This window comes from Charadrius vociferus, unplaced genomic scaffold (genome assembly GCF_000708025.1).
Source record: "Charadrius vociferus isolate BGI_N301 unplaced genomic scaffold, ASM70802v2 scaffold1, whole genome shotgun sequence".
In the NCBI taxonomy this organism is placed as follows: Eukaryota; Metazoa; Chordata; class Aves; order Charadriiformes; family Charadriidae; genus Charadrius; species Charadrius vociferus.
The window spans coordinates 7,367,587-7,383,500 of NW_009647680.1; the positions used below are offsets into that span (position 1 = coordinate 7,367,587).

The 15,914-nt window shown below is 38.2% G+C and overlaps 1 protein-coding gene across 3 annotated transcripts in view; it reads right to left on the reverse strand.

The window, feature by feature from the left end:
• Positions 1-15,914, reverse strand: part of PICALM (phosphatidylinositol binding clathrin assembly protein) — a 71,447-nt gene that overhangs the window by 9,615 nt on the left and 45,918 nt on the right. Inside the window, exons 13-19 of one of the 3 annotated variants that reach the window (XM_009881205.1) lie at positions 12,097-12,246; positions 7,354-7,461; positions 6,285-6,416; positions 6,165-6,195; positions 5,292-5,391; positions 3,718-3,741; positions 1,587-1,646 (exon numbers count right to left, since the gene is read on the reverse strand). In XM_009881205.1, the coding sequence (XP_009879507.1) occupies positions 1,587-1,646; positions 3,718-3,741; positions 5,292-5,391; positions 6,165-6,195; positions 6,285-6,416; positions 7,354-7,461; positions 12,097-12,246 (605 nt within the window). The remainder of the gene's footprint in view (positions 1-1,586; positions 1,647-3,717; positions 3,742-5,291; positions 5,392-6,164; positions 6,196-6,284; positions 6,417-7,353; positions 7,462-12,096; positions 12,247-15,914) is intronic. The other 2 variants (XM_009881206.1, XM_009881207.1) reach the window with 2 other exon arrangements.

Below are 15,914 nucleotides of genomic sequence, written 5' to 3' on the forward strand. Positions count from 1 at the left end.
CCTCCTCCTACCATGGCAAGCAGCTGTTTGGGCAATGGCATGGTGAACCCATTCAAGAAACTGACCCTGATGAAAACACCCTACGAAAAAGTTAAAAATAACTGCTGGCACAATGAAGACAAAGCAACCAGCAGCCAGGGAACGCCAAGGTACTAACGAGACTGCCTGTCCCAGTGTGCCCTCGCCAAGGGAAAAGCCCGCTACGAGACTGCCGGTTAGGAACAGCCCTGCTCACAACCACGGTACCTACTGCTGCTCTTAGGAAAGTTAAACACAAGGGTTGTAAAACGGGTCAACATTTCAGAGATTCCCAGCAGTAAATGTCCCGAGTAAAGTCTGAATGAGGCAGGACAGCTTTCAGGATGTGTTACAAAGCCTGCTGGTCCTTCCGCAGTGACCCACCTCACCCATCTGCTCAGACGTTGCACGCTCTTGAACAAGCAACAGCAACGCAGGATAACAGAGCTATAGCTCCAACTAATTGCAGTTTCCATTTCACGTTGGCATTTGAACCCCACGATGAAAGCTGCTTTACAAAACACGCAAGACTACTTCCTATACACTAAATACATTACCCTCCCCAGCTGCTGAATCAAAATAACTAAGAAAAGGCTTCCAGTACTGTTAGTGCAAAGTTATGTAGATCAGGTTTGAATCAACACTAACAGTAGTTTAACCACAATGACTTTGCACAGAATATACTACAGGAGTTCATGGATGGGTAATGGGGAAGATGATTCTTTCCCCAAAAGACCCTCAAGAACACAGTTGGCCACTTTTGCAGTTCACTTACTGAGCATATGTGAATTATAAGCCATTAATCTAATTTGATTGCATGATGAAACATTTAGCTTATTTTTATTATACTCATCTGAGCCATTAAACAGGATAATTGTTCTAGGGAAGTTCTCCTTTTATTCACCCAGCAAAGCTGTGCTACATAAAAGCCGTACTAATAAAGAATAGTTAAGGTGTATCATTTCAGAAATATTTGAAAATTTGAGACGGGAACAAACATTTGAACAACTTTTCAGAACAACATGCAACAAGGTCAGGTTCATGTCAAAAGCCTTCTGGTACTGGTGAGTACCGGAATCTCTACAAACCTCTACAAAGAGATTCAATTCTCAACCGATACCACAACACATGGCAGTGTCACAAACTCGCACATTTGTAGCGTCGATCATTACAGATACCTTTTGCTGTGGTTGGGAGCGAGTAGGAAGGTTTCACTTCATCGATAAAACATTCCTGTTGTGAATGTAGCTATCTACACTCACACGATACGCTTATTCCTACGATACACTTCTTTCTACACCAATAAAGCCCACCACGAACAGACACTGTCTTAATTTTAAAAAGTTTATGAAAAACTCCGTGAGGTAAGAAAGAGCAGACTTAATTTCAGACAAAACCCACTGAAATAGTTCAGAAAACCACAACTTAGTGATTTGGTGAAGAATAAACCCGACAGGAGCTGAAATTCAGTCTTCAGTAAAATAATTCAGAAAAACAACTGCTACCAAACTATACGCAATCAAAGGACACGCAGCATCTGACTTTTGAGTTACAGGAACTCCACTTACCATCCCGTAGCCCATCATTCCCGTCGGAGTCGTGGCAGGATATGCCATTACAGGTGGTGCCTAGTGTGAAAAACAGTGGTGAACTGAGAGGAGATGCGAAAAGCTGCACACTGGTAAGACATTGCTCGCTAAGGGTCAACTGCAGCACTTAGCTTATTATGAATACAGCAAAGAATAAATAGTATATGCAGCCTCAGAGTTAAAAACGTATCCCAATCGTTTCAGATGGAATACAACAGCTAAGCTAAAGCCTCTCGGCAAATCTACAATTATGTATTTGCTTTTAACCTGTTAGGATTCTGGCTGACTAAACGAAACTGCAAGCTACCATTCCCTCAGCATCCTCTTTAAAGACCACAGTATGAGACACAGAAGTTTGAGAGAAAATACTCAGGAGGCAGAAGCATTTTTTTTAATTGCATGAAGTATATACTTCTATTTCAAAATCAGAAGTAATGGTACACAAGGAGTCTTAAGAGAGAATTTTAAAGACTGGAAGACTACATTACCACTGGTTCTGCTGACATTACAGGAATTCTCTTCTCTTTGGCCAGAACGTACACACTATGGGGGCTCTCCTACCATGCATCAATATAAATTCAGCTCTAACATGAATATCCAACTTGCATTCCCTCTCGCTCACCCACTTACTACAGCGAATTTGAACAGGTTAGAAGTCCTCTTAGTACTTTGCAGATATGTTTATATTACCCTTAACCTAAGTTAACTTTTCTGAAGTTACAGTAAGATTGCTGTCAATAGACAAAACCTGGGGTGAAGCTATGTTTTGTAAACAACTTGGCAACATATACTTAAAAAAACCCAGCTGATAACTTAGAAAGATATATTAAAGACAGTTCTTCAGATCCTAACTGTATTCTTTGTTCTACAGTTTCATCGTCCATTTTCTAAACTGGTATTAACTCTTACAAGGATAAACAGTGGGATTTTTTTTTTCAGATTGTAAATTGGTGCTTATAAATATTCAGATAACTTGCTGTCTATCCACTCCACCTCCTGTTAGTCTGTCCTTTAAGAAAAAAAACAGTCTCCTTTCATGCTACTGCTGCGGGAATTACTATTCATGACAGGACAAAGACCACACGCATTTCCTGATACACAGAGATTACTGATACAGAAAAAGAGGGAAGTAACAAAATATTAATTATACTGGATTAATTAAAGCAGAGAAATTGTAACATCAGGAACAGGATATCAGCAAAGCTGCTTCTGAATTCAGTTCTAAGGTATCAGCTGCCTTTTCATAGATAGTAGCCAGCGTCACTGGCATTTCAGTTGCCATCAGAACAGATTTCCGTAATGAAGAATTACGTAGACTGTGTACTATCCATATATTTCACGCAGCTGGCAAAGCTATCCTGAAAATTACTTGTTTGTTTTCTTTGCTTGTGTATCCACACCTACACACACAAACACATGCTGACTAAATTTATTTTTGAGTGCTTAAGTATGGACCTACCATCCTTTAGTTACAGAGTTACCCTGCAATAAAAACAGAATACAGGGAAAGACCAATATCACTGTTGACATAGAGAAAAAAAAAATCCCTTGAAATGAAAGGCTGCATTCCTCAGACAGCAAGCACAGGTTATTGCTTGCCCTTTGTAAACTGTCAGCATGGATTTTGGTTTTTTTTATGAGCATTAATGACATATTGGTCTCTCTCCACTTAAAAAAAATAAAATTAAAAAAACTAAAAATAATAAAAAAATAATCAAGATCTACCATAAATGTGGATAAAGTGCCAAGTGTAACAGAAGCCCGTGAGTTTTCATGCAGTTATTCAAACACAAACATTTTTATCTTCATTCAAAATTCACCAAGTGCATTAAAGGCAGCACAGACACACACCCCAGCTCTCCGGCAGCAAATGGTACAGTTTAAAGCAAGGAAAAATAATCTTGGTATTTCCCATGCCATCATTCGAGTCAAGAGCCTGCAGACCACCTAGGAGGTTCGTGTATGCTAGGAAAAGCTCAATTTTTGGCACACCAAAGATTTTAAAATGAGAAATGTGTAAATAGCAAGAAGGTTATGAGATTCTGCAACAGCAGTGGTTAATATCAGCATGCCAGTCGATTGCAAAAAGGCCGTGGGTTGTTTCACTTACGTATTGTGGAAAATGCATGCCATTCTGTATTTCCCAGGGAGAACAATTACATAATGCAATAACACTGGATTAGAAGCAAATACTTACACAACGGAATATACACAGATAGCATTTTAGTTCACAAATACATTAAATGTTTACCCCAACACATTCTTGTAATTCAAGTCATTTACCGAGACAACATACACCTGTGATACTGTCATCCTTATTAGGTTTGCAATTGTTTTGCGTAGTCCATTTATTTGGTATATGCCTTTTTTCCAAAGACGAGAAAGCCTTATATTCAAAAGCATATTTATTTAGCAAGCAGCAGCAACTCCACAATAAATAGACCAGCAGAGAAAAATAATGTTTTTCCCCCCCTCAGATGATTTCCGTTTCAAGGTTTTTATGTTAATAGAACAGTTTCACAGGAAGAGCAGTGTCTCAACACTATCTCTAAATAATAAAAACTCTTAAATGTAATGACTTATCACAAGAAGATGTATATATGAGACATGAGTTATTAAACAGATTCAAGCACACAAGTAAACTCAAACCACCAGTCAATAAAGCATGTGAGTCGTTACAGTTTCTTCAATATCTACACACCCTCCGATAAGGTCCACAAACATTTCTCCCTACGAAAGTGTAGTGAGTTGACACCCAGTCGGGAAGGTGGTGGATCCAGGGAGGCAGGCTCTCCCTTTCCAAACCCACAGCACTGCATTATTATTACACTGTGGATTCAGCCTCCCCCAGTCAGTTACAGGGTCAGATGCAATAAATCCTCGGGAGCAGTTTGTTACTTGTTCTGTCCATGTACAGTTCTCCAGGTCATCGGTGACAGGGCGAGTAGGATTCACATGCAGAAACGTTCTGTTGGCATTGTGAAAACTACTCAGAGAGACTCTTAACCTCTTTGGGTTGTTTTTTTTTGGCTTGTAATTAAGACCCCTCACTCTGCACGCTACCCAAAAATCCTTGCCAATACTACCTGCTACAACAGACACTAGGAAGTTGATCACCAAAATTAACATGCATTAAAAACAACTGCACACATCGGGGCAGGAAAGCAGTAGTTAGGTACACTAAGAAAGCTACAGCCTGCATCACTGCGCAGACACCTCTACAGGGAATCAAGAGGCTAAATCTCTTGACCCATTGTAGGTTGAGTTGTAATGTTACACATACTGGATGTATCAGTGCACCTGAAGAACATACATTTCACACTTCTACTTTTCTAGACTGCAAAGTGCTTCCCCTGCCCCTGGAATTCACAGTTTTACATCAGTTGAGTGAAATGTGAAGGCTGCGATCTCGCCATGAGAGAGGCTGGTCAAACACTGCTGAAATTCATGCTAAACCTGCACAGGTCACATCACAAACTGTTTACTAGAACCGCTCAGCTAAGAAAAAAAACACAAACAACAACCCAACAACCAAGCAGTACACATCTCAAACTGACCACTTCTTCAATTTTCTACTACCCTTTTACTACAGCTATAGATCACTTTCAAATTTCTCCGTTGTACATCAGCCTGCATATCTAAGTCGCAGGGAACTCACTATTTTAAAAATGAGCGTTTGCTTACCAACGTTGGAGCATTCCACGCAGTTGTAGGTGCAATCTTGGGTTGCCAGTTGGAACCACCTGTTAGTTTCTTTTCACCTGGTTGAGTCCAGTTTACATCACTTCAAATAAATTTTTTTAAGAATCGTTAGAAAACTTATTTTCTTACAAAACTCCCTCAGGTAAACAACGGTTCCTCTTGGAAACGTGGATTCTTTTGTTAGTGAAGAAGCTCATTTAGCAAAGATGATAAAAGGTCTCATGACAGCTTGTTTTGGCTAGGAAAAGTAATGTAAGATGTTCAACATGAGCCACCCCAGCTTTATTTAATCTCAGCCAAGCTCCCCAGTCTAGGTAAGTTAGCCTAGCTGACTTTCCTTGGGTCAAGACAGTTTCAGGAGCACGTGCATACACAGTTGGCACAGATGCTCCCAATAAGCCTGAAATTTGCTAATCACATTCTCAACTGTGCTGCTAGAGCAGATGTTCACTAATCTAGAATACGCCCTGCTTCAAAATTCACTCCTCTAAAGGTCAACCACAAGTCAGAGGTGGTAGTTTCACAATCTTTAGTACAGCTCCACACACCCTGAGATGACATGAAGTATTTACAAGGTGTACCAAGATTACCCATAAAGAAACATTTTCATGAACTTATGTCCTAAATATATACAAAGCCTGAAAGGAATCGGAGACAGGAGGACACCTTGCCTGATCTCACCTTCCAACAGCTTTTAACAATTCACTACACTTTGTATGAAAAAAACAAAGTACAATCCCAAACACGCTCTGAAGGTTAACATTATGTTGTCATGCACAGGTTTGAACCCGTCCTTTCATAAAATTTTACTACTAAAGAAATCAAAATGCTCAACCTTTGTTTAAGCATACTTACTTTTTAGTAGTTCCATTTCCAATGCCCAAATCTGTCATGAAGTAGAAAAAGATACTATTGAATTCCTAATCATTTAAAGGAATTAAATAAATGCTTATATGTTAGCGGTTCAATACTTACTGCCTACAAGATTGGCTAAAGATGAATCCAGATCATCTGACACTAATTTGTTAGGTGGTACTTTGGCAACTGGAAGACTCTGGTTTTGAGAGGCCACTGTTGGTTTTAGGAGACCACCTAGTTCATCAAAGCCTTGGAATGATAAACATAAAAGAAGCGATTTGAATCACAGGCCTCCCATGAATGTCGTGACATTCAATTACACAGACAGCAAGTTCAACACAATGGCTAAAATACAAGATTTAACCTAGTAGTGCTACACTATACAAGTAGGATAAAGCTTATTAAGCCTCTTCATAGAGGAGGTATTTACTACAGAAAGGAGATTTCACTTTACTAGTTTAACCTACACGACATCAATTTTACATGGAATGGATTCGCAATGACTTCAAAGCGATCAAAATATAAAACAAAATAAAGAATAGATACCTAAAGTATTTCAATCTTATATAAATGCATACGTATTTGCTTTTAGCGGGTCACTGGTTTGCCCAAAAAGAATCCAACATCAAGAGTCCAATGTAAAAAGACCAGAAGGTATTTACTTTCCAGATGCTCAAAAGAACAGAAAGAGTACTAACTGTGACTACCATCCAAATTAACTGTGTAGGTTTTGACAATTTATCATTTTCTGAAAGAACCTTAACATCAAAAGAGTAACATGTAGGCAAAGGGCCAAAAACGTGTTGCACAGATAAATAAAACTAAGATGCAACTTTACTTCTTCTGACCATACTCTACAAATACAGACTTAATTTCACTTCACAGCAAGTAAAAACAAAGGCCGTTCACTGTGTGAAGGTTTAATGCAGAAAATATTTAAGTGAAGGAAATCAATGTGAACATTTCAGCAGGGTGCACGTAGAAATAGCGCGTAAGGAAAATTTATTTGATTATCAAAGAAAAACTGGATGAAGAATGCTGCTCCTGGCCTTTTAAAGTCAGCTTTCTTTTCTTCAGCTGGAACACTGTCACAGCAGTACAAGTAAATACAGATTAACAGATTTATACCTCAAGAATAACAAAAAGTTGAAGGACATACGTCATTTATTTTTAGTAAGTGTCTTACCACCAGAATCTAGGACAACATTAGAAGATTTGTTTCCAAACACAGACTCAAAGTCAACATTAAGGCCAGCTGATGGCTGTGGTTGAGCAACAGGAGATGGAGTGAACCCTGTAGGGGAAAAAAAGAAAGAAGTTGAATGTTTTTATACAGCATTTTCCATGAATCCACCTTCTTTACGCAAGACAAGCCAAATAAATACATAGATGACTTAAGTACCAGAGAAAGACTAGGAATACCTCGAAAGTCCAGGTTACACCCTAACACCGAGAAGCATGGAAGAGGAAGAGCTAGAAGCGGTTTATTTGAAGCTTATTTGGAGTTACTCCTCTAAAGAAAGGTTTTGTCTTAAAAACTGAGCAGACAGACCAGAAAAGACACTCCTCGTCCCCCCAGTTGCTAAACCTCTGGACTAACTATTACATCATCCTTATCCTTTTACCAAGTATTTATAATAAATTTATTGAGGAAGTAATCACCATGCTTCTCCAGGAAAAGAAGCTGGCTGGGTACAGATTACCTGCCTGGAGATTATTCCCTCCGTGTTTTATATTAGTTGAGCAGCTCTCATATACAACTGGAGCAAGATCCATATTGTCCCAAGGTGACTAATAGTGCCTCTGATTAGACGCTCTTACTACTAATAGTTTTTATAATGTTTACTTTGTTATTTTTGGACACACGTTTTGCAGAAGACCATGTTTTGCAGTTAAGCTTCCAGTAATTATGGCAAGATATGAGGAACTAAAGCCAAGTTTTAACTCCCACTCCTGTCTGACCTCACTCCATTTGTCTCCCCCGTGTATCTGTAAAGCAGATGTAATCTGCTTTTAAGTGTTCTCCAAATACAGTTTTTTCAATATTTCAAATATTTATTGCAGTATAAAGCATTGCTTATGATGTTAGATAATATTAATTGACTGTTCAGTAATGTGGAAGTGAATATTGATTTGTTTCTACAATAATATTTTTTAATGTCACATATAATCACGCACACAAGTCTACGCATACATGTGTGCATGTACAACATCTTGATATTTAGGCAATTACAGAAGTAATTATTCCTTTATATGAAAAGCACCCAAAAAATGCAATGCCATCTTGCGAACTAGCTCCTCTGGTTTCTGACAGAAATTGTGATGCTAGGGAGAAATTAAAGAAAAGGATCACAAATACTTGAACAGTAAAACGTCACAGAGAGCGGAAATAACTGACCAAGAATACTTCTTGGATTTCATTCAGCCTGCTGTGACAGCACCGCATTTCAACCTCACCGTTTTCCTAAAATAAATCCCATTTCACCTAGAAAATCAGTAACTATAGGATGCTATCCTTGAACATAAACTTCACAGAAAAACCAAATTTGGATTACCTGTTCCTTCCTATTTGTCCTAAAGGAACTTACAACTCATACATCCATCTCTAAGAAATTAAACAATGTACTTTTCATTAAAAAATCAAACCATATACAGCAAAACATGGGAAGCAGTAATGTGTGGAAAGATAGGGAGTAAATAAACAATGAAACAAAATGAGTATCTTTATGACAAATATACCATCAAGTTGTAACATGCCATTTCAGAGCCTCTGAACTGCAGATAGGAATTCCTTTGATGGGATGTCGTGCAACTCTTAAAACCGTGCCTGTACCAATAGAAAACCTGACTTACAATAGCTCATGTTTTTCTTTAGAAAATGTCCTTAACTAAAACAAGGCGAGTTTCCTGCTCTCACATTTTAGGAAGTTTCAAGCTTTATGAAGCTAATGAGATGAGATCAGCCAGAATGCAAAACAATACCCAGGACTCCTTTGGGTCAGCCTCTGAAAAAGATCAAATCCTACTCCTGGTATCAAGCAGCAGCCCAGGGCGCTTTGTCTCACGTGGATGTTTTGAAAAGTGCAAAGGTCAGTGTTTTTAATGGAGTTCCTTCCAGAGAATAAACCAACAAGACTTGACAGAAACTAATCATCCTGCTTTTGGATGTGGAACAAAAGGAACAGCCTCATACGTAGCATTTAACCTTTTGTTAAATGACTTTAGCTCATTTCTATTCAAAGACACTAAGCCAAAATGTGACTTTATGGTGCTTTTAAGAACTAACTCTTCCACAAACCGTTTATTGAAGGTATTCCTAAATCTTGCATAGCAATGATGTTAACAGTCCCTGTTCTATCTGGTTTAGGCAGATTATTATCCGTCACAGTCCACAGCCCACCTAGTAATTGTCGGGACAGGATTCCAGAACCAGTGCCGGTGCTGGGTTACTGTACAGATGTTACACAGCTGCACAAATGATTAGCCAGCAATTTAATGCAGGGGATACCTCTCTCTCGTGTTCTGTTGCAAAGCTGTGTACTAGGTTAGCACACTGTTTAAGAGTAATATGTCAACAAAAAAACCATAAGCAGCAAGAACATCCCAATCCCTTTACCTTACAAGCAATGAGGTAGAGTAAGATAAGATACTTATAACATGCATGTCTTTTGCGTGGTACATAGCAACATGTAAACTACAAGAGATCCTGAAATGGAGAGATACTCATTTCATATTTGGACTTCGTTTAGCACAAACTGAAAAAAAAAAATATATATCATTTGTGACAACACACCTCGCACAAGCGCATGAATAAAAATTGGAGCCGCTATGAAAATGCACTTCTGTAGCCAATAACATACCTACTAGTTCTAAGCACACAACACACTCAAATTTTGGTGTTTGTGGTAAGGCTGTACCCCATTACCTACCTCCAAATAGACCAGCTACAGAAGAAGGCTCATTGCGGAAATGAGAAGCATTAGGGTAAGCTTGAGGACCACAAAAAGAATCTGATAAGGCATATCACACAAGAGAAAGCCAGGGAAGGAGAAGAGGGAGAGTTACAGAAAGAGAACCAAGATATACTGTTTATCTGCTATTAAAAAAATTAATTTCAGGTCAGTCTATAAATCCACATATACTCTAATAACACAGAACCAATGGAATGAAATCAATACACATCAGACATACAGCAAGAAACACGTTTACATTATCTCTAACACAAAAGGGGAAAGCACGGTTTCAAACTTACAGTTACATTAGGAAAAATACTTTTTTTTTCTTCAAGCAAATGCCATGTTTTACACTCGTAGAAGAAACGAGCGTAAAAGTTTCAAGGCATTTTTTCTTATACCTGAAGTATAAGGATACAGCCCAATAGTGGATTCATATTTGATTGCCACAAAGGGATTTAGTTCAGTAAATGGATTGTAATGATCTAAAGAACCAGAAAGAGTTATTTTAAATCCAAAAGAGTTATTTTAAATCCACATTCACATTATCGTAGCACCTTTTCTGTACTACAGCTAGAACCGCATTTACACTTCACGTATCAATCTATTGGGAGGTCAAACTTTAGTTCTAGGTATATCTTTAGAGAGGGAGACATTGGAAAGGAACGCAAAGTATCAATGCCACCATCTCCTGCGACTTCAGGGCTGCCGTGTGACAAATACTAGCGAGTGCCACAAAAACCCACCAGGCTCCTTGCTCACAGCCCTGCACTGCAACAACTTTTTGTATGACTGCAGAACAAATTATACAGAGGAATGTGATCTGATTGAGTGATAACCTTATTAAAAAAAAAGTTGTATTTCAAATTATCATTCTACATTCAAATGCAGCCATATAAATTTTATTGGAGGTGTGGGAAAGACTGATTAGAAGCATAGGCCAGATTATTCTGCAGTAGTACCAGCTTAAAGTATTTATATACTACTGCCTCAGCCAACGAATCCTCCACGGGAGATGTGGAGAGACGTTCACAGCAAGAGGTCTTGCACTTGAAGATCTTGCTTTTTTTTTTTCTCTCCACTAACCAAAGACAGGGTAGTAAACCAGTTAGCTAAGGTGACAAAGTGCAGGTGGTTTGAATATCTCTAAAGAGGTCCCTTTGTTTTATCTCTGTTAACAAGTATCAGAGATATCAAATATCTCTGTTATAAGAGTCTGGATTCATTTCTGATCAATTCTCATGGGGTTCAACCTGCAAAAAGAGAGGCCTGTTGTCTTTAAACCTAGCTTTGCTTAAGAACAGAACTGATATATAACTAATTGATTTTTAGTCTATGAAAGCTAACTGAATTCCTCATATTGAAAAATAATCAAGTTACTATGTAGCTGTACCAACAGAAACGTTAGAAGGATTTCTAATACAACAGTCATGCTGAATCATCTCCAAAGTAAGATTTCAACAGTTTTAAAAAGGTGAGTCATTAGTTTATTGTCTAGTAGGTAAACAGTCTGAGCAGACCACACACCAGAAAGTGCTTTACCAGTTTTGTTAATGCCAACACAACTTGTGGAAAAACACTACCAAAAAAAAAAACCAACCAAAAGCAGATTAAGCTCCTGTATTTAAGAAGAACATTTCAACCTGAGGAACAAAGAAGTAGCATTTTCTTTTCATTCTCGGGCATACATAGTATTTGATCTTAAAATTCCTAAGCATAAGACACTGTGTAAAACTGCACTCAAACAACTGCTTTAACTATAATTAAGTTCCTTTAAATCATGTAGAACCCCATTTAGGTAGCCAAGCAAGGTTTGTGACACCATTTTCATGGCACAATTAGTAAGTCAAGTTCTAACATAGCACAAAATCAGTCCCAAATGACAGCTTTTAGTTTCTGAAAGGCCCCACAAATATACTTTAGAAACTGAAATAATGTTAAAATTTTTAGGAAATTAGTTTAAAATGGTACTTTACCAACAAACATTTCATGTGTGGGTGTCCTACTGGTGAAAGTAGATACATCAGAAGACACAGACAGATGAGCAGCATCGTTAGTTTTTGTAAGGAAAGGATTTAGGTTTGGAATGGCATCATCAACACTATCAACAGTAGCAGAAAAAGGATCTGTTCAATTCCAGAGAGCAAGAGAAAGAAGAAAAGGGAGATGGATTTAGTTACATGCTGCTTCCTAGGTATAGAAGAGCAAGAGTTAAGAGTAGTCCAGGAAGTATAATTTTCTCCTGACATCTCTAAACTTGGGGTGACCTAGCTAACTGCTTCATTTTCAAATTGTCCAGAATTATCCATTTTCTGCTCCAGAAAAATACTACAGATATCAGCTACACTTTTACTATTTTTTTTTTCTTTAAAATTAATACCATCTTGGTAAAGCATACTCCTTCCACAGTGTGTTTTATCCTGAAGGGTTAGTGTGTTATTCCACTTTAAACACAATCACTTTTTGCTTCACTCAGTCGTGTCCTGACACTTGCAACAAACTCTCTGGAGTAGGGACTGCCTCTTAGCAGAACAGAACCCCAGGTGCCAAGCACGGATTCGATGCAGTGCCATCTGGAGGATAGACTTAAAAGCCTAAACAAGCAAAAACAATGGAGCTGTACTGTTCCTTCTTCTTCAAACTGTGTTTATTTTTTTTGGTTTTGGTTTTTTTGGGTTTTTTTTGTTGTTACCGGGCATCATGAAATTTTCAAGAGCCATGAATGCACCAAGGTAGCATACAGGACAAAAGCACTTTCATCCCTACCTGGGGCACCAGGAGCAGTAAGCTTGCTGTGGATATGCCATTAGCTACAAGCAAGCAGAAGCCTGCTCTGCTTCGAGGGACAACAGCCAGCGAGCAGGGACAAGGAAAATGTTCCTTATTAGAAAACCCTGTCAGCCCATACTGGTGAGTGAAGGGAACATGGATCTATGTAAGTCACCTCCCAAGGCGTTCAGGGGAGTCTCGAGGTTTCCTGAAGACGGATAGAACAGCCAAGCTAAAACACTCCTGCACTCCAGGATCCAACAGATAAACAGGATAGGAAAGACAGCTACAGTACTTGTTGACAGGAGGAGCTGTGGTTTAGCTGTCTGGCTTCAAAGCACGCAAATCCTTGATGGAAAACTCAAGAACTCACTAGTGAGATCAGCAAGAGTTGCATGGAGCCCTATTTGATTTATCACGGTGCCTACAACTGCAACTTACTCTTCCAGGCAAACCCACTACAGAGAAATGTCTGAATAACAATCACTGGAGAGGTTTCTTGAGTACTTCAGTTTCTGGCCTTTTTTTTTTTTTTATAACTTGGTTAGATTCCAGATTCTCTACAGTTCTTGTAAATACTACCACGATGTGTGCAACAGCTTCAAGCTCTAAGAGTTATTTTCTCTCCCTGAATCCGACCTCCTGATTCTTAGCTATAAATCCCACACAGCTTGATAACATGCAGATTTCAATCATACAGAAGTCCTAAAGAAAATGAAATTTTAAAACTATAACTGCATTATTCCTTGCAGGCTTAATACACCCTTTGATTTTCTGCAAGCTCAAGGTATCCTATTCAGCAAGACCTGACTTCTCCCCCAAATTGCTTGGCTACGTTGCAAGAACAAGCAAAGTACCTTGAAAAGCCTTTTTCTAAATCATTTGGTCAGCAAAATGACAGTGTCAAACACTGAATAAAGGATAAGCAGAATAAGCTAATATAGTATTTGTAATATATTCAGAGCAATACAAAACTTTGTATTGTCTCATGTATGTTTTAGATGGTAATATTCCCACCGAAAGCACTTGTCGACATGCCCGTGAGCCAGTCACCTGAAACACAGTCCTAGCTTTCAGGTACTGCTCAAAACCATTGTCTGCTTTGAATGCTATTCTAGAAGCTGTAGCACAAACAGATCTGACAATAAAACAGGTCAGATCATCCTTTAATCAGCTTCTGCTTGCTTTTTCTGTTGCTGCTTCCCATTCTTCTGATTCTATTGGTTCTCCTTGTCATTGGAAAAAATCCAAACAGATAGGTGAAACTCATTATTTCCACACCGATACATTTGTTTTGCTTCTGAAGTTTAGGTACAAATTGATAGCTGGCAAATATACCAAACACAGCCGGAATGGTCTCCGAACAATCCCAATAAACGGGTCAGATAAAAAAAAAATTATGAAAGAAGCTAAAAAGGACAAGAAGTTTTTAACCATATTTGTTTGAAACTACTATCCACTGGAATTATTTTACACATGAACTCATCAGTTCTATTACTACATACTACTTTGTTTCCAAATCCCAAGGTTGTAAACCGAGTTAAGTGTTTCTACTAGTACGAAAATGCAACTCAATTTTAGATTATCAAGATTTTCTCAGACTCTTCACCCATCTGCCTCGTTCTAATTCTAGCCAGTGTGTTCAATCCTGTCCGAGTCTCAAAACTTGCCAAATGCTAGTGAAAAGTAACTAAAAATTAATCGGGTTTGGGTAATTTATATCCTTGGATATTCAGATTTTAAAAATTGCTGTCTCTCCTGACAGCAACACCTCGATGTTTCTGAAGCCCAATTTCATTCTTGATTACACATGGCATCTGTTTGTGTCAATGGAACCACTCTGCACCTTCAGGCTGTCATTAGGCATTAACGATTCAGGTGCATTTAAAAGAGTAATTTGAATTTTGCAAACTTCTCCCTTTAAGTTATCCAACTAGAAGTATTTCAGCTGAGAGAACAACGACAAAGGTTTTTCATTGGCATTTCTTACAGTTTGAAAGAGTAAACTGAAAACATGCAATTACAGAACCTATCCTCCAGGAGTTTTTAATCTCATTAGCTTTAACTTTTTTGGAAGTGCAAGACAAAAGGCAGCAACCCAAATATAATGTTTTAGTAACAGTTTATATTTTTATTACATACCTAAGAGTTGCTGCATAATGTTTTTAACAGTAACTGATTTTAATCCATTGCAACTTGTAGCTGGTTCGCTACTCTTCTCAAAGTCACCATATACACCAAATACAAACATCATCATGTCAGAAAATTACCTAAGGGAGGGACGCTGTGCAGTGGTTAGAGCACAGGACTGGAAATAGTTCAGGTTCCATTCTTGGCTCTGCCACTGACTTGCCGTATGACTTCGAACAAGTCAGTTAATTGCTCAGATTTCCCCATCTGTAAAATGTGGAAAGCACTTCTTATCTACCTCACCTATGTGAAGTGAGCGTTCATGGCTGTAAAGCTGAAGTTTTGCAATGTTTTTTTTTTTCTTTTTCTTTTTTTTTTTTTCCCTTTTTTCATGACAGGTAACACAAAAAATGGTGATCCTAGAATTTTAGCCTAAAATTTTAGCCAACAATCCACAATCTTCACAGTTAATTAAATCTTAAAAGTATTTAGCAATGTGTCAATACTAAGCAGATATCAATGACTGTTACTGAAGACTCTTACAAACAGTAACACAACATTGAACAAACACAGACGGACTTTCAGACTCAATTTTCAGGTTAATAAAGCAATGCTAGATTGTGACGTGACCTTCCAGAGGGAGATAATTTCCCCTTCGATCTCTCATCCATGAAACAAATAGAGCAAGCTGAAACAGAAGATATTCTCCAGAAAGCAAACAAGATGAGCAAAACATTTCCCTCCATTTCTAAACTCTAAGCCTATTAAACATTGAAATTTGTATGTATAACTCGATACGCTCCTCACTGCATCCTTCTAAAAGATGCTCTGCTCAGCAAAACTAAAGGACAAGTCAGCTACTTTTATTTATTTTTGAAGCTACCACGTAAATTAG